This window comes from Sparus aurata, chromosome 11, assembly GCF_900880675.1.
Source record: "Sparus aurata chromosome 11, fSpaAur1.1, whole genome shotgun sequence".
NCBI classification, from domain to species: Eukaryota; Metazoa; Chordata; class Actinopteri; order Spariformes; family Sparidae; genus Sparus; species Sparus aurata.
This window is the reverse complement of record NC_044197.1, coordinates 16,393,084-16,414,462: the sequence shown is the minus strand read 5'-3', so window position 1 is coordinate 16,414,462 and position 21,379 is coordinate 16,393,084. Positions and strand designations below refer to the sequence as shown.

The 21,379-nt window shown below is 44.2% G+C and overlaps 1 protein-coding gene across 3 annotated transcripts in view; it reads right to left on the bottom strand.

The window, feature by feature from the left end:
• The window catches only part of rnf220b (ring finger protein 220b), a 34,401-nt gene extending 14,040 nt beyond the window's left edge, over positions 1 to 20,361 (bottom strand). For all 3 annotated transcript variants that reach the window (XM_030432454.1, XM_030432455.1, XM_030432456.1), the window contains exons 1-2: positions 20,045 to 20,361; positions 18,110 to 18,721 (exon numbers count right to left, since the gene is read on the bottom strand). In XM_030432454.1, coding sequence (XP_030288314.1) covers positions 18,110 to 18,701 — 592 coding nt within the window. In that variant the 5' untranslated portion in view covers positions 18,702 to 18,721; positions 20,045 to 20,361. The remainder of the gene's footprint in view (positions 1 to 18,109; positions 18,722 to 20,044) is intronic.
• Positions 20,362 to 21,379: the final 1,018 nt, after the last annotated feature.

The window sequence follows — 21,379 nt, the reverse complement described above, 5'->3', positions numbered from 1 at the left end:
CTGCCTGTGGGGCTTGTTAACTGTTCCCTCACTACGGCAACTGGCTCGGATGGATTGGCCCTCTCTCTCTCTCTCTCTCTCTCTCTCTCGGCGGGCTGCACTGGGTTGGACTGGCCCGTCTCCTAATGGATTCACTGTCTCCGTGTCTCTGATTGTTTCCTTTTTTTGGTCTTTGTGTCTCGCCAGTTCAGGACCTCCTTTCCTGGATGTCTCGCCTTTGTCCAGCTGCCATTCGCTCTCTTCACTCACTGATCCCACTTGGGAGGATGTGTCTTTGGCTGCATTTCAGTCTTTTTCCCCATGAAACGTAATGTGTGCAACAGAATGGCACACCTTCGGTTTTATCCTTATTTTGTGGTCACTTTGAAATTGTTGTCATAATCCGTTTACAACGAGGGCTTTTAAGTCCTGCTGGAAAAAGCGAAAATGGATGGCAAAAAAAACTAATCTCTGCTGCAGCATTTTTTTCAGGAAGGAATCACACAGATGAGCACGCCTGAATACAACCTCTATCTTATCTCCCCGTGGATTTGAAGAGAACACACCCCTGGGGGTTAATATCCCATCAAAACGCTGCAATATGTCTGCACCCCACCCCCGCTATCAAGAGCATCATGATATACAGTTTGTTCTGAAACAAAACAAGATATCACCATCCTCCTCGTACTCTCGTGTGATTGACGGTCAAATCCAGTTTCTGTTGTTCTGCATCAAGACATGGTCCTGCGTTCAGTGCTCTCTCTGAAACAGAGAGATCAGAATCCCGCTGACAAATCCTCAAAGCAGTGAGCCCCCCTGAGGGCCTGGGTAATGGCCGATGCCAGCGCCCATATGACGGCTGCCAGTTCTGCTGATGCAGACAGAGCGGAGATGCCTAACGTGACCTTTAGTGAATGCCACATCACATCAGGCCTGGATGTCACCCGCTGACATTATGCTGGGGCATGAAAAGGCTGTTCTGCAGGGGAGACATGGTGACGAATGTCCCCCCGGTGACAAACCTGTGGACGTGGTATAATTCTGATTGACGTGAGGAGGATTGGACGTCTTTGAATGGCAGGGGGGCTGTACGAGCGAGCATCCAGGGGAGGATGTGGAGCTTGTTTCTGCGTCAGCTAGCTCTGTTTTTCTCTGCGTTCATGTGGCGATAAAGTGCTGAGACAACTCACTCCAACTGGCATCATTATCCCAATCATCAAACAATTCTCTAAGCACATCAGAAATCCCTCTATAAAGTCATAACAAGCACAGACTCTATATAACCAGTAGGCATGGAGCGATTGGCGGGGGGAGTGAAGTTAACGCTTGGCGGCTAACACTGCAGTGGTGGGTTGTGTAGGCAGGTCCTTGGCACACTTTCAGAGGAGTTGGAGGGCTATAAAAGCCATTGGCTCCTGCCACACCTGTACCCCACCCTATCCTGCGGCCTGCTTCCTATTTAAAAGCATCACATGCAGGATATTAGTCAGGGTTTTTTGCCGTCTGTGAGGTAGAACTAACCTCTGAAGCGGAGGGGGGAGAGGGGAAAGTATGCAGGCCGCCGTTTGTTTTTTATTGGGGAAATAATGGCCTATTGAGAGGTTGGGTATTTAATGAGCAACATAATAGGCCCTGTAGTAACACATCTGCTATGAGCAGAGTCATTTCCTCAGCTTTCAAAGGCTGCTGCCCGAGCCTTTGAAACGGCAAGTCCAGTTGCCTTTGACTTAGTACTTCTAGATATCTGCTTTTTATTAATTGCAGAATTGCTACACCGGTAATACATAAAAGACAAATGTGCCGCAGGGCTCCGCGTTCAATCCTAACCACATTCAGCGGCTGGTGAAGGCACACTTCCTCTCCTGGCCTGACCTCAAATCTCTCACTGTCCAATCTAATTCCAGCATCCTTCAAAAATATCCCTCCTACTCTGCAATCAATTGTGTTTAATGTATTAAAGACACTCACCACAACCACCGCAACCTTTGGCCCTTGCACAAATCAATGCCTAGTTAGACCACTAATGATCATTCATTGACTAATAAGATCTGTATCAACCTCTTGTAGAACATTGATTGGCCTTTGGCCTCTGTAGTGCTCTGTGCATTACGCGAACATCGGCAGACGGCAGCTGTAAGTCCCGGGGAGTCAGATGATGAAAAAGCTCCTGGTGGGAATGGACAGGAATCCTAAACCCCAAATAGACTCATTCTGAAGCACCTCAGGCTAAAGCCCTTTTCTTTTGCCCTACAGATCAATGGACATAACCTCTCTGACCACAGGTCAATCAGGACACAACCCCCCAATTTCTCTCCCTCTCTCTCTCATTCCTTCTCTCTCTCATCTTCTCCATTAGTCACCACGATTGTTCCATCAGGTGCGGGCGTGGCTCAGCATGTATCATTCTAATCATCTTGTTGATGGAGAGTGGACTGTGGAGCTGTGCGACTGTGTCCCTGTGACCATATTTCCCTTCTCAGGACCTGAGGGCAAAGATCGAACCATGCCTCCGCTTCGCTCCAACCAATCAATCTGGCCCTCATTGAGATGCATGGTTCAATGATCTTTGATAGTGACTTACAGATTGAAGAGAGGGAGTGGAAGTCAGGGGGGAAAGTTAGGACTGTCCTTGGGTAACTGCAGTTATATAAGGCCACTTAAAGGCCACCTCAGGGGGAATATCTGCAGATCTGTTTGAGTTTTGTTCTGAAATATCTTTTCCTAGTTTTAAAGGCTGCAATACAGTAAAGTGATGTAATCTTCTGAATTTACCAGACTGTTCTACGTGTTCTGATATTTGTCTTTACCAACTCTGGTTTATCTATATTTCTAATTCTTTCCTTCCGTGTTGTTGGGATTGGGTCACTGTTTAATAAATTGGTTTTGCGGATGCTTGTTTGGAATTAGGACTTCTACCTCTCTTTCCCCTTCAGTATGATAAGAAACATTTATCATATGTCTTTTTTTTGCCCCTCTCTCCTCTTATTTATTGTCATCCATCTACCGTCAGAATTGCAGATAAAGATTTAAAATAGAACTCCTCGGAAAGAAGCCGGGAACACCAGCACTTATGATCTTCCAATAGTTGAAAACCTAACCGAGCTCTTTCTCTGGGCAGCAAATGCCAAATCTAGAATGTGACATCCGTTTCCTGACTGCTGTCTGTCTGTCAGTCGCGTCGGATCAAGAAGCTTCCGACAGCGGACAGCGATAGAGCTGTACACCAGTGGCCTGTCACTCATTCTGATGCGATCAACCTGCATTCACAAGGCAGACTGAAATATACCGAGATCATACTGTCATACTGTCAGGAGGGGAACCTCCTCTCTCTCATTTGGTCAGAGACCGACCAAATGTGGATTTAATAAAACTTTAATAGATCACTTTGCCTGTAAACTAAATTTCATTAGCCATGGTGGTTGTTTATCAATTAAGACAACAACTCCCATGATCCCTCGCTACTAACTACAGTCTTTTGTTTTGTTTTGATTGAGACATCCCAGGTGACAAAATATACCTACTGCACCTTTAATTGCTCTTTTAAAGTTTTGTATGGGTATAAAATGATCTTCCACACTTGGGTTTGAAAAAAAAACTGACACCATAAACTGGTGATCAAGCTGAGAAACACAAGGGTGTTTTCAATAGCTCCTGAACACTTGACGGCAGTGCTCTGTAGCAATTTTTTTTTGGTTTAGCAGTAACGCAACCGACTGGCACAAAAACCTGTAACTTGTGCAACATTTCAATGAGCACCTTCCTTTTGGAAGTAGGTAAATCATGACAATGTGGAAACCTGCTGTGAATAGCGCTTTGATCGCCGCAATACATTTTCTTTTCTTTTTTGTACAGTATGAGTGCATGGGTTGAAGCAAACATGTACGCGTCATTAATTCAAATCTATACATTATTCCTGCCATGGTAATCTGTGTGTGTGTGTGTGTGTTTGTGTGTGTGTATGAGAGAGAGGCTAATAAACACATCACAATCTCTCATTAGAAGATAATTAGATTGGCTCCGAAAATACAGATCATAATTACCCGGACCACTGATTAATACACATTACTACTCTCTCTCTCTCTCTCTCTCTCTCTCTCTCTCTCTCTCTGTGTCTCTCTCTCTTATTATTCCGTCGTCTCCTCATCAGTTCGCTCTCATTTTCTTTTTCCCTCTCGCTCTTTCTCTCAATTAGTGCTTAATAAGGAGAAAATGAGACGATCGCTCTGTTGCTTGCATCCAGCACTCAACTTTTTTCTAAACAGTCCTGGACAAACAGTGTGTCACAGTGTGCGCAACTCACTGGAGAGTTTGATCACAGCCGCACTCACCAGCAGCTACAGCTACTATAAAGTTCGTACCATTTTATTGATCAGTTGGGACCTTTAACTTACAGCAGTGTCCACCAAAAAAAAAAACTCCACCCGTGCATGCCGCTACACTGCTTCGGAGCTACACTTTGTTTTTGTTTTTTCTTCTCTGCTTCTCCATAGGGTTGATTTTTTTCCCAAAATGCCTTGGCAATAAAAAAACCCCTGAGATCCCGCCTGAAACTGTTGCGACGAGTATGCAGCTGTGGTGTCGCAAATGGACAATTTTAAAACAGCAAGATTCAATAAGAGACTCGGAGTGAACACTCAGCAGCTGATGTTTTTTTCTTTCTTTCCTTTCTTGATTTTCTGCTTTCGTTCTTTCTGCTGCTGTCAGGTGCACGGGGCACATTCTCAAAATTCAGATGAGGTTCCCAGATGGCGGCGAGAGGTTTAAGAGAGAGTTATTACAGCATGTAACGAAAAAGGTATTCTGCTAAACTGATCTGAACATTAATCCTGTCATTATGAGTCCATATGAGTTTGCTGGTAAAGTGAGAGGGGAGGAAAATGAGAGGAATGACGAATTTTACTGCAACACCAGAACCACCTTTCGTAGAGCATTAGCTAAATGACTTATCCCTGAAGGAAACTGATGAGGGAAGAACTTGAGGATTTTAGGAAAATTGGGTCCTGGTGTAATACTTTTCTGTGAGAAGTTAATATCAATTACTCTTTATCAGAGAGCTCCTCGAGGATCAGTTTGGAGTGCCGTCCCGGTTAGGACAGTGGTTTTTTCTTTTCTACAAAGTCATTTAATTTTTACTTTCTTTTCATTTGATTCGTCAGCTTATGTACTAAAAAGAAAGCAATGAGAGGAAGAAGAAAACCAGATGTCAACAGGAGGAGAGATGAGAAACCTGCTGCTTGTGATTTTGACAAGACAGTCACACATTATTGCGTTGAAATTACTTAAACATTTTTATCATAGTAGCTCTTGTCAGTGTTGCGAGGTACATCAGTCGCTGTTTTTGTGTACCTTTTCCTTTATAGCGGGTCATGTGGGGCAGCTGACACGCACTCCCACACTGTCCTGTTCTCCCAATGAAAACACACACACCTGCCTTCCCCTCACACACCTGTCCCACATACACTTTCTGCATCGCGGGTGAGCAGCGGAAACCTGAGCTATTAGGGCGCCGCTCTCTGCAGGGAGAGATCTTTAAAGCTGGCAGTGCGCTTCAAACAAAATCTCAATTGCTTTTCATGCAATATGTCGGGTTTGTGACCAAAGAAAAGACTGACATTTTCCGACACCACCACCACCAGCGTCCCTCCCTGCAGCCTCATCAGCGGGCACCATTACAGATAAGCCATCTGCCCCCCCACACACCTCTCCTCCAGATAACATCTGATACTGTCAGAAACGGCTGCTGGTACAAGAGGACCGCGAGCACCTGGCACTCTGTGATCCACCTGTGTTTTGGTTAGTCACACTTCCTAAAGGATGTTATTGTGTCTGCCTGGATGAGCAAACAATTACAGCAGATGACATTTTTTTTTATCTTCAAATAGTGGAAAGATACAGATGATTGAGGGGCTTATCTTCAGTAACCTGCACACAAAGGGACAAAGATGAATCAGGGGCATTAAAGCACTGAGCTCCGAGGATTACCTTGTTTCAAAGGGTGACGATATCTTGGAAAATATCTAGTAAAGCACTTGTCTAATCGCAGTTATTCTTAATATTAAAGCAGATATCTCAGATACTGTAATATTACAAAGTTAGATACTGATATTGCTTTAATCATACACATCTGATTATATTGTGTATCACCTCTTAAATCTCGTACCGTTCTGGTTTTGTCACAGTTGGGGGTAATGCACCTTAATTGCCGCCCAACACAAAATGGAAAAGAGAGGACGCGATACTAGCTAGCTACTCTCACAGTGTGTGGCTGCTTCTGCCGTGCAAATTCATGTCAGAAGAGATGACGGCAAGAGAGACTCCACCCACAGTGCGAGTAGATATCGCAATACTATCATTATTGTCAATTTTAGTGGCCACAATAATCGTGTAGATATCGTGACTGCCCAATTTAAAACATAGGCACAAGTTGTAAATTTCTGTCAAATGTAAAGGGGCTCTGTGGAGCTTCTGTGTTTTGCTGGAAGTCGTTGGTTTGTGTCAGAGGACTCCTTTTCTAAACTAATGTTAGCTACGGCTGCTCTCTGTTAACAGAGCGGGGAAAGTCACTGAGACCAGGAATGAGAGAACATTCATCAGACCTGAGTCCTTCACAAAGAAATCCACAGTTCAGCAGCAGTAAACAACTTAAACAACTCGTCCACAGGGTTGTACAGACAACTGAGGGACAGGGAAAGCCCCTTTAAGCACGTTAAAGTAGGAAAAGTGCAATAACTCACTGGTAATTTCTTTCTCATGTGATCCGGGGAGACGCATATGTAAAATCAGATACAACTACACCACAACCTGAGAGCCTCAAAACCACACATCTATAGACCGACATGTAAATATTTGATATTGTGAAATACTGTTGACTCCTCATTAAAAATCTGCGAAGATTTGTCAACATGTTTTAAATGTACTGTGTGGTTTAAACGTTACACTGTAAACAAATGTGAGCAGTGAAAAAATATTTATTAGTTGCTGATGTTTTCTTTTGTGAGTAAAGGGCAGAGCATCTCTTCACAATGTGTGTGGTTTCCCAGCACCAGAGAGGCTCGACTCTCACAGCCCTGAAGCCTTGTTGAGAGAAAGACATACTGAGCTTTAATACGAGTGAGTGGACAGACAACCCTCTGCATCGGGCTAGAAATCACTGTTGTTGATAGTTTTATTATGTGTGTCTGTGTCTCTCTGGGTGTGTGTGGGTGTGTGTGTGTGTGTGTGTGGGTGGCTATGTCAAGTAGTAAGTGTGAAGTGAAACTAAGGGAAAATGCACACATTGTGAGAAAGACAAAGGGTAGAAAAACACAATTCTGAGTGTGTGTGTGCGTGTGCGTGTGTGTGTGTGTATGTGTGTGTGCATGTATATATCATTTACACACACAGTGCCGTGTAGCCCTGGTGAGCGCAGCGCAGTGTGAGCCCCCGTCGATACGCCCCTCCGATCTTCCCTGTCAGCAAACACAGGAGAACAAAGAGGCCTGTGGCAGCGCCAGCGGGTATAGATCTTCTCCCCTGTGTTCTCGCTCAGCGGGGTCACACAGGAGCCGTTCACAGTTCAATCTCCTCTACTTGACTGATCAGGAGCTTTGAGACGCTGCTAATGAGACTGGACCATCTTCAGTCTGCAGGAAACTGAACCGGCCCACCCAGAGTAAAACTATGCAGAGTTCAGCAGTCCACTCAGACATGAGAGGCTATTTGAAACTGTAAGTCCAGATAGGACTAATTAAAAGCAGTTATTGGTTAAAGATATCGTTGGTTACTGCTTGTTAAAGGTTACTTAGTAGTGAGGCACTGATTCAGTGTGTGTGGCGTGGAATTCACACTGAGGTCTCAGAGGAAAAGGAGCTTGTTAATACACCAGAGTAATTATCTTTTAAATTGAAACAGCTAAAAACGACCAAAATGATCCATAAAAACATGTTTTATACAGGTTTGACTAAAATGATTGTTTCTTTGAAGGCTAATATCTATATTTTTCCAGAGGTATTTAAAAATGATGATATGTTGGTAGATATCCAGGACCTATATATTTACAGAATTTACATATATTTTTTATACATTATAGGCTGTTAAAGTTTCCTTTAAAACGTACAATTAACTTACAACACACTGATAACAAAAACAGGATGATACAACATATCCATACATGTCTGATTTTAGATTCACTGTTATAATTAATTCAGGTCGACAACACATCCAGCCCAGCATTTACACAGTGAAAGAAAATAACTGAGGGCATTTACTTGAGTATTTCCATTTTATTTCACTTAATACTTCCTTTCCACTACAATTTGGGGGTACTTTTTTACTCCACTACATGTATCTGATAACTTTAGTAACTAGTCATTAAGAGCCAAGGTTGTGCATTTTTGATTTCAAATATTTTTATATGGATCTTTCAGACACATGTGCATGTTGATCACAAAGTAAACAGTAGATCCTTGTTTTTATCAAACCAGTCAGCAGGAAAATGCTGAATATTGGATCTGATATTTGACGACGCTAATAATCTGTCATGTCATAGTTTACAGTAAATACATGTGCAATTTACTTTTACGTCTACTTTTAATACGTAAGTACATTTATTGCCATAAAATTGCACTTTAATCTTCTACAGTTAAAATCATTTCTAAAAGATGCCATACGAGTGCATTTATTACACCTGTTAGAAGCCTTAGGCAGGTTAACCTTTCATCCACAGCTGCAGTGTTACTTTTTCTCATGTGAACCGGGCTATAGCAACAAGCCGCTTGATGTGCCACGATGGCGTCATTTGCATTGAAACAATCCACAGCATGTATCCCACAATCATTCAGTGATTGATTTGTAATTGCACTAATAGGGTCACGACCGAGACAATAGGATGTGTAAAGCAGAGTCTCTGCTCTTACCCAGTCTCACAGAGTCACAGTGGGCCCGCTGAGCGCCGCATGTGTGGTCTGTGGGGACAATTAGCACAATCTCCATACTAATGGCAGCCTGTAATGGACACTGCTGAGCCTGCCAGCCACTGTGTGTGTGTGTCTGTGAGTATGTGTGTGTGTGTGTGTGTGTGTGTGTGTGTGTGTGTGTGTGTGTGTGTGTGTGTGTGTGCGCGCGCTTGTGTTTTTGCATATGCATGTGTGTGTGAGGGAATGTTTGCATACGCGCATATCCTTCCTGTGTGTGGTTGAGCGTCTGCCTGCCCTCTGGTGTGCGTGCGTGTGTGTGTGTGTCTGTTCAGTGCACACTGAGTTCCTGTGTTTATGTATTTATGTGTGTGTGAGTCTGTCTTACGAGTGAGTGCGTGTGTGTGTGTGTGTAAGTATCCAGTAGCCTGTATTTTACTGAGGTAACCCCCCTCCACCCCCTTTGCTCGCGGCTCTAACCCTGATCCACGGCCACTCATTAGCACCATAATAAAGAGTTGAGACGACACGTAAAAGGTTATATACTGCTGGACTGCTGTTTTCCTATCAATTATCAAGCCCGTGATTTATGGCCCGGACCCAATGCTATTCTCTGAGGAGAATTGGGGGAGTGTTTACACCCCTACGCAGCGGGGGTGAGGGGTCAATCCTGGCAAACTTTGACCTTTGAGGCAGAGGTGCACTGGCGCTGATGGGAGTTTGTGAACAGCTAAGCAGCGCTGGAAGTGACTGAATCGATGAGCGGGGTTTTTAAGGATGCATGTGTAAGTAATCTGCACTGTTTCCTGTGCTTTAATTGAACCGGTTGGACGCGAATGGTTGTATAACCCATAAAGATGTTAACTTTCTCTCCGTGGTCCCCACTGTTTTATTTGAGTGTCCAAACTCTGAGGGAGGACGTTTATGTGTCCGTGACATGGACATTTTTGCAAACAATCAAACAAAATGAAACAAGCGTGCAAATTCGGTGTCCTCCTGCTCACTATCAGTGGTGGAAAGTAACTCAGTACAAGTACAATTACTTTTTACACCACTGTATTTCCCTCACAAATGTAGTTATTAGTTACTTTGCAGATTTAGTGTTGCTGGGCAATATGACCTGACAGGTGCATTATGTAGGAATCGGCCACTTGTTGAATGCACACTCTGCAAACACAAAGCTAGCTACTCAGTTTCGGAGCTCAGACCGAGATGTTGGTGGTGATGTACAAAGTGACCAAGGGCAAGCTTGCTAACGTCAATAGATAGCTATACAACACAACAGATAATAGATAGATAATTTAAATGTATCAACCAAACTTCTTACATATTGCACCTGTAAAATAATATCTCAATAATTTTAGGCTATATTGTGACACACAATATATATCGATATTATATATATATATATATATATATATATATATATATATGTATATATATATATATATATATATATATATATATATATATATATATATATGTATATATATATATATATATATATATATATATATATATATATATATATATATATATTGATATTATGATTTCATTTTTTTTACTTTAGAAGTAATAGTGTAAATGCATTTCTTCACTGTGAAAAAGATACTTTGACATACAGTATAAGAACTAAGTATTTCCTCCATCTGTGCCTCCTGTAAACTATTGAGAATGAGTAAATGAGGGAGTGTCTAAAATGTCTGTTCGTTTCTTGCCCTTACACATCTTTTTCTTTTTTATTCATATCCAAGTAAAATTACAAAAAGCTGCGCATTTGATCATCTACAATTGCTGCCAATCCTTCTTTTATGAAGCCGCTGAATGATGTCGGGACGTCATGTATTCGCGAGGTGAAGCCATCACGCCTGGCATGCCTTTTGACTTATTGGCTTTTGTCAGGCTCCTCCACAGCTGGGAGACTTGCAACGAGCGCAAGTGACATGCTGTAATAAGGTTTGTGTGTGACACGAGGCGAACGTACATATCCAGAACACTCACACACACACACACACACACACACACACACTGTATATTATATTATGTTATATATATGTGTAGGTTCCTGGCTGCCATCCAGCGTGCAGGATTGGTATGGTCTCGCTGTCTGTCTCCGCAGCATGTGTTTAACCCCAGCGTTTGGCCTTCCTGCCCTCTCTATCTGCCTGACTGATTTGTTAGGCTCCGGGGACATGACGGAGGATGTGAGTTTGTGCGCGTGCTTGTCTGTCTGCGTGTGTGTGTGTGTGTGCCACTTCTTACGAACATGCGATTCAATCTACAGGAACACCCGAGCACACACACACACACACACACACACACACACACACACACACACACACAAACCAGGTCTTTGATGTGAGATGAGAGGCAGCCGTGATGCGAGTCGATCAGGTGCGGAGAGAGAGAGAGAGAGAGCAAGAGAGAAGTAGAAAGAGGGAAAACGGAGAGAGAGGAAGAAGGATAGATGGCCTCTGTTAAAACGAGGCTGTTGTTTTAACGACCCCTGGGCCCCGCACTCATTATGACCCGCTCTCTCTCTCTCTCTCCCTCTCTTTGCACAGAAGCAGCGCTGTTGGTGTGGGCCGATCACAGCAGGCGACGGAGGCAGATGCGGCAACAACAATGTGTTATGACTCATGTTTCGCAAGGACAATCTGATGACCGCCTAACAGGTGCTGATGGTCACCGCAAGAAGACCCCCACACACACACACGAACACACACACACACACAGATTTCCCCATGCTACTGTAAAGGCCCACTGCCAGACTAATAGAAATCCTGTCTGTCTCCGACAAGCAGTGTGGTCCACTGTGAAACTTCTGACAATACGTCAAAAGAACACACACAGATACAGACACTGCGTTCGCAATAACACATAAATCTAAATAGAGGAGGAAAATGCTTCCACGCTCCCGTCTCTCCGGCCCTCATAAGATGAAGGGAAGGAGGCAAAAAGCCAAGAAGAGTTTCCCCTCCTGCCAGGATGAAAGCATCTTCTACTTGGGAGAACATTAGGAGAACAAACTACCATCACAACAGGAGGGGGAACAGTCAACCGCGGCGTGCTCTCACATCAAACACAGCCACCATTAATATTGTAATGCTTCCTCCCCGAGTGTTGTTTGAAATCGAGAGCGAGACGACCAGTGTGGTCAGTGAGGGAGCTGGTTGCAGATGTCACTTATGTGGGATGACACAGCTTCAAAAACAGACTGAACAAGAGTTGTGCATCTTGACTTTTACATGTTTTTCCCCTTCATTCTTTCATGAGTTTACAAAATGGTTTCTGAAATGATTCATCAATGTTTGGCCCTAGGGTCGGGGGGGGGCGGGGTTAGATCAGGATTGATATTGAAGATGTCCAAAATCTACTTTTGAGGCTCATCAGGCGATCATGGTGTTAAATGTCATTTTACATTTTGTTCCCAAACTTCACAGAACCTCATTGAAGAGCTGATCTGTGCTCTGTGAACAAACCAACAGAGTGAAGTAGCCAGAGGTTGCAAAAGTACACACATTCTTTACTCAAGTAGAAGTACAGAAAGTACAGCCTCTGAAATGTACTCAGAGTACAAAAGTAAAAAGTATCTCTCTGAATTACATTTCTCCCGGTCATTTCTGTGCAAAGCTAATTGAACTATAATAGTAATGTAATTCAAAGACTGTTGAACTTAAAGGTTGAATCAGTAGGATTTGTCTGAGCTGTTCGGAAATGAACAGCAGAAAGACAGTTGATTGTTGAGTCTCATTCCTAGGACATCAAGTACCAACATTTTGGGTTGGTAAGTGTCCCGGGCACAGTGAAAAATTTTGAAAAATAGTGCAATGAGGCAAAGTAAAAATGTGAAAATGTAATAAGTAGAAAGCACAGATATCTGTGTTTTTTGAGTAGTTGTACGTGGTAACTACTCTGCGTGGCTCTTGTTTTGGTGACGTATGAGTGGTGGATGAGAGGCTTGTGCCGAAAAAAGAACTACCTCTAATGCAATACTGTGTTTAATGGTGCAAATGGAGAAATATTTAGTCTGACTATAGTCTACAACAAGTCTGTGAAAAGAAAAATCACTATTTCGATCTTGACGTGACAAATAGACCCTGATTTTTGGGCCGGATCACCCAGCCTTAGTTCATCCTAGAATCTGATTCAAGATGAAAAATCAACTGTTTTCTTTTTTCATAAATGTAATGATTTATTTTATCTGTATGTCTGACCAAAACCCCAATAACAACACATGCGTTTTGTAGACATCAGCACGATTAATAGAAGTTACTCCACAAAGACATATTGAGGGAAGCGTTTTGTAATTGGGAAGACATTGCAGAGACGTCAGCATTTGGTCGATGTCTTCCCAATAAACAAACCCTCTGCAAAGTACCTCTTTTTCACATAACTTTATTTTGTTCATCCGCAAGATGAATGTGTGCTATCTGGGACCTTAGTAAAACTTTGTACTTGTCGCTTTGAATGCTTTCTCATCTCATCTCTTTCCCTCTTTGCTTCCATCTGCCAGCATTCCCAGTTGTGTGTTGTTCACACTTGCACCTAAATGTTTCTAAATTACTTCGGTTTTCTTCCTAAAGTGTGTTTGTGACGGATCACACCGACACAAAATGACAACAAAGATAAACGAAAAAAGGAACGAGCGTATGGCGACTGCGACATGGAGGTCTGTCTGATAATGTGTGCACACCCTGGGAATAATAGCGGGGCAGTGGATACTATATGTGTATGCATGAGCATCGAGTGGTTGTTATTGATCTCCTGTGGTCTGCCAGTGGGATGTAAACACCGTGTCTTTCAACAGGATGCTCCACTCAATACAAGCAGCCGTCAATGACTGCTACACGGAAAACACGGCGCACAGACGCCCCCCTGTTATCAAATCAGCACACACCAAGTATACAGCCTCTTGTGTGTGTGTGTGTGTGTGTGTGTGTGTGTTTGTGTGCGCGTGCGTGTGTGCGTGTGTGTGTGTACCATACAAACCTATATGCATAAATAGAAGTATGAAAAGTTCAGAAATTTGATTGGTTGAATTTTACAACTTAATTCTGCATCATTTGGTTTGTGAATAAGAAATAAGTTTATCTTCAAAATGTAATAAACAAGAAACTAAATTGCTTTTAATTAATTCCTGAAAACTAGGCAGTTTTGAAATATGAGGCGTATTTAACTCTAAGTCACGCCTCGCACACTCACCTTCAAACACACACACATGCACACGCATGCACAAAGCATGTAAGCTGTGTCTGGAACAAGCTCAGACCCATCAAACTTCACCACCCAGATAATCCAACGTGCCAAATCTAAGATGAATCTATGTAATATTGATTCCACGCGGGAGCCGCACTAGTCTGCTAACAACCCATGAATAACCGAGCGTGGAGGACGCTCACAGTCTGAGCCCATCTGGTGAAGGATCGTCAGCGTGTGTTACTCTTACATGTTTCCCCTCTATTAACTTCCTGCGGGATTTTCTTTACACTCAGGTGAAGATCAGTGCCTTCTCATCCCAGCAAGAGGAGTCAGTGATGATCCGTGTCTGATTTAAAGGCCCGATGCACAGGTTTTGTTGTGGTGAAGAGTCTGTGTTAAATAACAGCAGTCAGATTCAACACTTGTTTGAGAAGGTTTTGCTCACAGACTCAGACCGTCAACATATAATTAAATAAATTCATACACACATTCATTTCACATGTACAGCATTTGGGTTTTTTTAAAGGAATATTTTAAAATTGAATGGACACTATGTCAAAGTCAAGGAACTAGAGCTGACAACGCAGGACTCAATACCAACTTATAACACAGGTTGCACTAGTGCACCTATTTTCTTCCATCTAGGAGCACCAACACATCATTTGGGTGCACCAAATATTATCAACTAACACATTATGTAAATGATCGTGTACCAGAAGAGCTTGACAAACTCGATATATATATATATATATATATATATATATATATATATATATATATATATATAACTGTACAAGAACTCAAAAGTGTTTTAACCTGACCTGCTAAATTTCAACAAATCAAAATGTTTAGTCGCACTTGACAGATTTTAGGGTGCATGTGCAGCGAAGACGGTCGCACCCTGGACAGATTTGCTTCGGCCGAATTGTCTTTAAAAAAGTTAAAAGTCACAAACACCTGTCGTGACATGCATGAAGATAGACATATGACAGAATAAATCTTTTTTTCTTTAAATCACGGAATGACAAATATGAAAAGCAGTATTTCGATTTACGTGTGTGTGAATCTTTATTGAGAATATGTCTGATAAAAAGTTGCAGCTGACACTGTAAAGTTTTATGCTGTCTGAAGAGGGTTTTTCAAAAAAATCTGCAACATACAAGCTGCAACATGAGCCAATTTATTTGAGATAATCATATCTTCCTTTCTCGTTCATTTCAGCGTGTTGGCATATTTGCATATTTGTGGCGACCCATGCAAAAGCACGCAGGAGAAGTGCGAAGCTTAAGTGTGACTAAGGGATCCCGCCAGCCTGCGATCTCTGGTGTAAGCCGTGCTCACAGATCACTTTTGCGAAATGCGTGCGAGGTCAGCCCGGAAGAGAAGGAGGCGAGAAAAACAACAAGCTGTTCTAAACAGGTGAACTCGACTCTGAATCACAAGTCGTACAACAGTTTGTCCACTCTGCAGGTGAAACTTGTCACTTTTCTGGCAGCCGCTTTCAAGGGTTTGGCGTGTTGCGAGTATCACAACACAGCAGCTCTCAAACATCTGGCTCCAGTTATCACAGCTCTCACTTAGCTTTGCCACCACAGTAAGATTTAGACACGCACACACACGCACCACTCCGTCAGCGTCTGGCCTTGGTGTGTTTTGCCACTCCACTCCTCTGGTTTCCCAACTTATGTTTCTGGTAAAGGGCCATTTTAGTTCCAGCTCCAGGCCTGGAGCGGAAAGCATCTCCCTGAGGAAAATAAGCATGACTCGCTCCAGTGAAGACATCTGCCCTTTGAAAACGAGCGTGGCTGTTTGAACAGCTGTCAGAGCACACCGTGCGTCTCAGACCTTCCCTGATAAAACAGAGGCGAGCCTGGGAGGGAAAAATCGACAGAGGAAAGATGCTAAAGTGGACAGAAGGAGAGGTCCACTGGCGATGATAAGAGAAGAGGTGGCCTGCCTGCGTGCTGCGTAGAGAATTTAGGAGAGGAGCTACAGCAGCTCTCACCTGCGCTCAGACCTGTGGACAGATCAAATCCAATCCAAAAAGTTTTAATTAATTCAGAGGAAAGTCGACCGAAGCGTCACCTTTTCTTTTGTGCTTAAAAAGTACTTATGAAAGTGTATGAAAATATGGTTCAATTACGCTTTGTGACACGCGTCCCTCCGTATTTGATCCCCAAAACACTTAGAGGAAACCGACACAGACGCGGGGAGAACATGCAAAACCAAACACAGAAGGACATTTCAATCATAAAGAAAACTTACAAAGTATAAAAGTAGGTTTTTATGGTTAGGTTTGTACTTTAGTGAGTATTTGCATTGCCATCGCTGCAGACACACTCTCAGAAGCCGAGAAGATTTCAAGCTTAACACTTAAGACTTTTGGTCCAGAAGTGACTGTCTGTTACCCAGTCAAGAGGAACAAGTGTATGTCAGACTTAGAAAAGTGCCGGGAGCTCAATTGCATTAAAGCTCTTACTTTGCCTGAGCTCCAATCTAATTGGATAAAGCTGGAAAAGCAGCTTCCAATGTGCACGAATCCATTTTTTTTCCGTTCCCGAACTCCTCTTCTCTTTTTTTGGGGAGGAGAGACGCTCCCCATGTTCTGTTCCAGCCCATCTTTTGTCCTTGTCAACATTCCCCAAATGAGATTCCCAAAATCAGGAGGTGAGGGGAGCACGCATGCTCGAGTGCACAGAGCAAACATTGTCAGACAGACACACCTCTCACACCAGCACGCCGCCTGGCATCGCTTTCCTTTCCTGTCCTTATTAAAATTCCATATTGAGATTCCTCGCTGCCACTCCGCCTCCCTGGCCCTGTCACTCAGCCACCAACCGGCGACAAAATCAGCAAGTTTCAACAAAGACACACACGTATGCACAGAGACACACAATCCAAACTTTTCTTAAGACAACTCGTCCCTGCTCCCGCCCTTTATGTGTGGGATGAAAGTTTCCTTTAGGTGATATGTACGAGAGCGTGTATCAGCGTCTCCCCCTCCTGCCTTTGCCCCTCTCCATCTCTGCACCCCCCCCCCCCTTCTCATTGTCATTATTTTCGATGGTGTCCCCCTCTGATCTGCCGAGCCTTTGGGTGCTCTCTCTCCTCTCTCTCTCTCTCTGTCTTCCTCTGGTCCCTTTCATCTGTCAGGCGCTCCCCTTGGCGACCGCCACTGAGGGGGTTTGATTTCCCATCATGCCTAGCATTGCCTCCCTGACTCCAGCTCCTTCTCCCCCCACCCACCCCTCCCGCCCCCACCCCGCCGCACACCCCCACCCTCTCTCCCTCTGAGGCGAGTGTTATGCCCCCGCATCGTCGGGCAATTATCCCCGGGAGTAATGAGGAGCGTCTCTCCCTCCGCGGCGCACTGACTGACACCTCTCCCACTCATTTGTCAACAAATCAGACGGCTGGTGTGGGCGGCCATATTGAGCTGAGGGTTGTCGTTGGGAAGCTCGAGCTGAGGCGCATCGCCGCGTCTCTCTCTCCCTCTCCCTCCCTCCCTCTTTTCCTCCATCCTCCTCCATCCCTTCCTCTCTATCGCTGCCACCTCGTTATCTCTGACAGGGTGTCATTCGTTCCAACTCTCACTCCTCCTGTGTCAACCCTCCACACGCTCCGATGTATTTGTGTTCCTCAGCCACCAAGAAAAAGTGTGACTTCCAATGGGCCCTAATGGTCATATGTGGCTAATGATCACTAAGCTGAACAAGTCACACTATTCAATTTATTTGTGTCAAAGTCAGTCACAGCCAGTCGCTGCAAACACTTTGTCCAACTAGGCGACAAAGACCGGAGCGCAAAAAGGGAAAAATGTTTTCCAGATATGTCTTTACTCACAAAGGCTCCTTTCAATTTGTCGCCATTAGTTGATGCAGCTGTGGAGGATATGTAAAGCTCATCTGCTGTGTCACCTCAAGGTGAGCGAGAGGCGTCTGATGTGCCGTTTAAACCTTGTGTGTATTTCACTGCACGCTTTAGAGATGAGAGATGAGAGCCTGTGTGTGTTTTCCGTGGGTCGAGTGTGTACTCACTGTGCTCTTTGCGCTCCTCAGGGCTCGATGAAGCCTCTCCATCAGACAGCAGGCCCGACATGGAGAACAGCTTCCTCCCAGAGTCCTCCCCAGCTTTGAGGGAGCCCCCCGGGGAGCCGAAGTCAAACTCCTTCCCCTCCAACTCCGGGAAGCAGCTTTTCAGCCTCTTGGCAGGGGTGAAAGCCGACTGGTAAACCCCCGACTCCCTCTCCTCCTGCGGGGAGGAGAAAGGTCGGAAGGCGCCCACCCCGCTGTGGTTGAGCATGCTCAGGGTGGAGCAGTCCAGGTTCGGCGGGGTGAACTGGGGGTGCAGGTGGAGCAGGGAGGCCGGGAAGTCTCGGGAGGGGAAGGTGCCAGACATGGGGCCCTGCCGCTGATACATGGAGGTGAAGGTGTAAGAAGCCGAGGGGAAGGGGAGGTGGAGTTCTTTCTCAACCGAGGTGGGGACGCCGAAGGGCCTGGGAGCCTGGCAGGGGACGGAGGCGTCTCGGCCGGCCTCGGCAGTGGAGGCGAGGACCATTAGGGCGGGGGAGGCCAGTGGAGCTGGCAGGTAGGAGGGGCTGTCCATCTTGAAGGGGCGGTGGAGGTCCATTCACCTCCGTGTTAGTGGTGCTGAGGAGAGGGAGAGGGCGCACACAGTCAGAGGAGACAGAGATTACAGAATGTTTCAAATGATCCTCTGTTGTAGGTTTTCTTTCTTTCCTTTGTGGCACACAGACAGTAATTATTTTTTCTTTGTACTGTTACTGGATTCTAATTACTAATTTGGGCTGTCTTGTGAAGAAAAGGAGTTTAATTAAGGCTGGCGAAAAAAAAAATTGTTTACAGGGACATTTTTTTTTTTTTAATGATTCCAATACCAAATTCTTCATGTCTTCATTTTGTGAAACACACCCAGTTGCAACTCCAGAGGAATTTTTACAATTGCAGTTTTGGACTAATTTCAATAGAGAATGGGTTGGAGGAGGCCTACTGTGCCTGTAAATAATTACGACGGAATAAATTGCCAATAAAACACACACGAAGCCTGCAAAAGATAAGTTTTAATAGTGAGGTACAAGCAATTAGATTTTGGGGGGAAAATCCTTCAAACACGTTCGGAAAAAAAAAAAACCAAGTGCTCTTTTTTTCCCCCTTCGTCTCTGTAATGAATTAATTGTTTCGGTGAATCAATAAATTGTAAATGCTGATCGTTTCCAATAAAATAAAACCCGTGGTGGGTCTTTTTTCCCTTTCTTTTTAAGTAGAACAAACATCCCGGAATAGAAGTTTTTCTCAAGATTTCTGTTTTAAAACGTGATTAGACAATTGATTAGTGGAGTTTAATCAAATGTGGTTCCTTTAAAATCATACGAATAATTGCTGAACAATATTATCTTAGGATCGGGAGGGGAAAAAAAAACCTGCTTCATCTAATCATCTATTTACGTGACATGTAATTAACAGAAAGGGAATTTGCGTTAGTTTCTTGGAAAAGGCCGGATAAGAAAGTAAAGTTTGGGCCCACTGATTCACCTTTAGCTCTTTTTTTAAATTATCTTTTTCTTTTTTCTCTAGTTTTTGAACAAAAACATCTTTCCTTGAAATGAAGAGAATGAAAGTTTGCGCACTTCAATGAGACTTCAAACTCTTTGCCTTCAGCCGACTGAATAATAAGAATCACGCCTGAATTCCAATTAAGAGACAAATTCAGCCACGCGAGAGTCCAGGTGTGACTCTTCTACACCCCAGGAATTTAAAACATCTCAGTCTTTTCACATCGTTTTCAAATCCGAGGGCAGTTTTTTTTTTTTTTTTTTTTTTGACGCCCGCGAAGTTGCTTCAACTCAATACAAAGCATGCAGCCTCGCAGCCGACACAACACACGGCAATCAAAAATAACCAATTAAAGCCAATTAAGACAAATGAGGCTGTAATCCTCGAGCCGCCACTTACCTCGTCCGCGAAGCGAAGGGTTATTTCTCTGTCAGGCGACTCCCCTCACTCTCCCTCTCCTCCAACTTCTAATAATTGTTCAGGGGAACACGGACACTTTCTCCTGGAAGCAGAGAGAGAGAGAGAAGGGGGGAAACGTGCAGCTGCGGGCAGCGGCGGCAGCTCCGGTCCTCCTCCAGATGTTGCGAATTTGTTGAGCAGTGAGTTAACGCTGAGAGGAGTTCAGTGCGGAGAGGTGGAGTCGCGGCACGGCTGAGGAAGGATCAGGGCATCAGTGAGTGGACTGGCTGCGGGTCGCTCTCTGTTGGTCTCTCCTTCCTGCGCTCCCCGTGACAACCCCCCACCCCCCCTCCTCCTCTACCCCTTATTCCCTGCCCTCTTTCTCTGTAGACTCTTCCCCCCCCCCAACACACACATACACACCAATCTCCCCTGCTCTCTACCCCTGAGATGGACACATTCAATTTCTTGCCCTGGCTTGAAAAATAAAAATGAAAAAATATGCAGTTTTCAAGAAGAACTTTGTGCCACCACATCACTCTCAGAGAAAAACAAACAAACAAACAAACAAACAAACAAACACATCTGGATTCTTGATAAAAACCTCCAAATATCTTGGAGATCACATCCACTGAACGTCACACGCCTGAACTCTCAGAAGACTTAAAATCAGGTTTTACACAACCTAACTCAAGTCGTCGCCTTCACTGTGTGTGTGTGTGTGTGTGTGTGTGTGTGTGTGTGCGCGCGCGCGCGCGCGCGTTACGCTGAACGGCAGGTGATGGAGTTATCCTCTCCTCCGTGGCTCGCTGAGCCTGTACAGTCTCCAGCTGCTGTGATTGACACTTGGGAACATTCCCTTTTGATGAGACACGATGCAAACCGATGGTATTATTTGTCACACATTATCTGCTTTCAACGGCGACACGTTACACACGCGGCCTAATATCTACATTATTCATATCTGATTTCCAGCACATTGTCAGGAAGCACAGCTCAGAGCGCCACAAATCAGCCCAAATCACTCTTAATTTGTTTTTATCGGTATTGGTATTGCTTAAAGACTTTTTGAAATAATGTAATTGAAATAATTCCTTATTCCCCCGAGCCAATCCAGAGGCTTTACACCGCTAATCTAATGTGACACGCAATTTCCGTCTCTCAGACGATTGCTTCCCCTCAGGTCCCTGTCTTTAATGAACAGCCATTTGGCTGTGAGCCTGTGGGCGCGCATGTGTGTGTGTGTGTGTGTGTGTGTGTGTGTAATCAAAGAGCAAGAAAGAGTCCTGAGATAGGAAATGAGTGAACTGGGGATATCAGAGCCAAGAAGGCGAC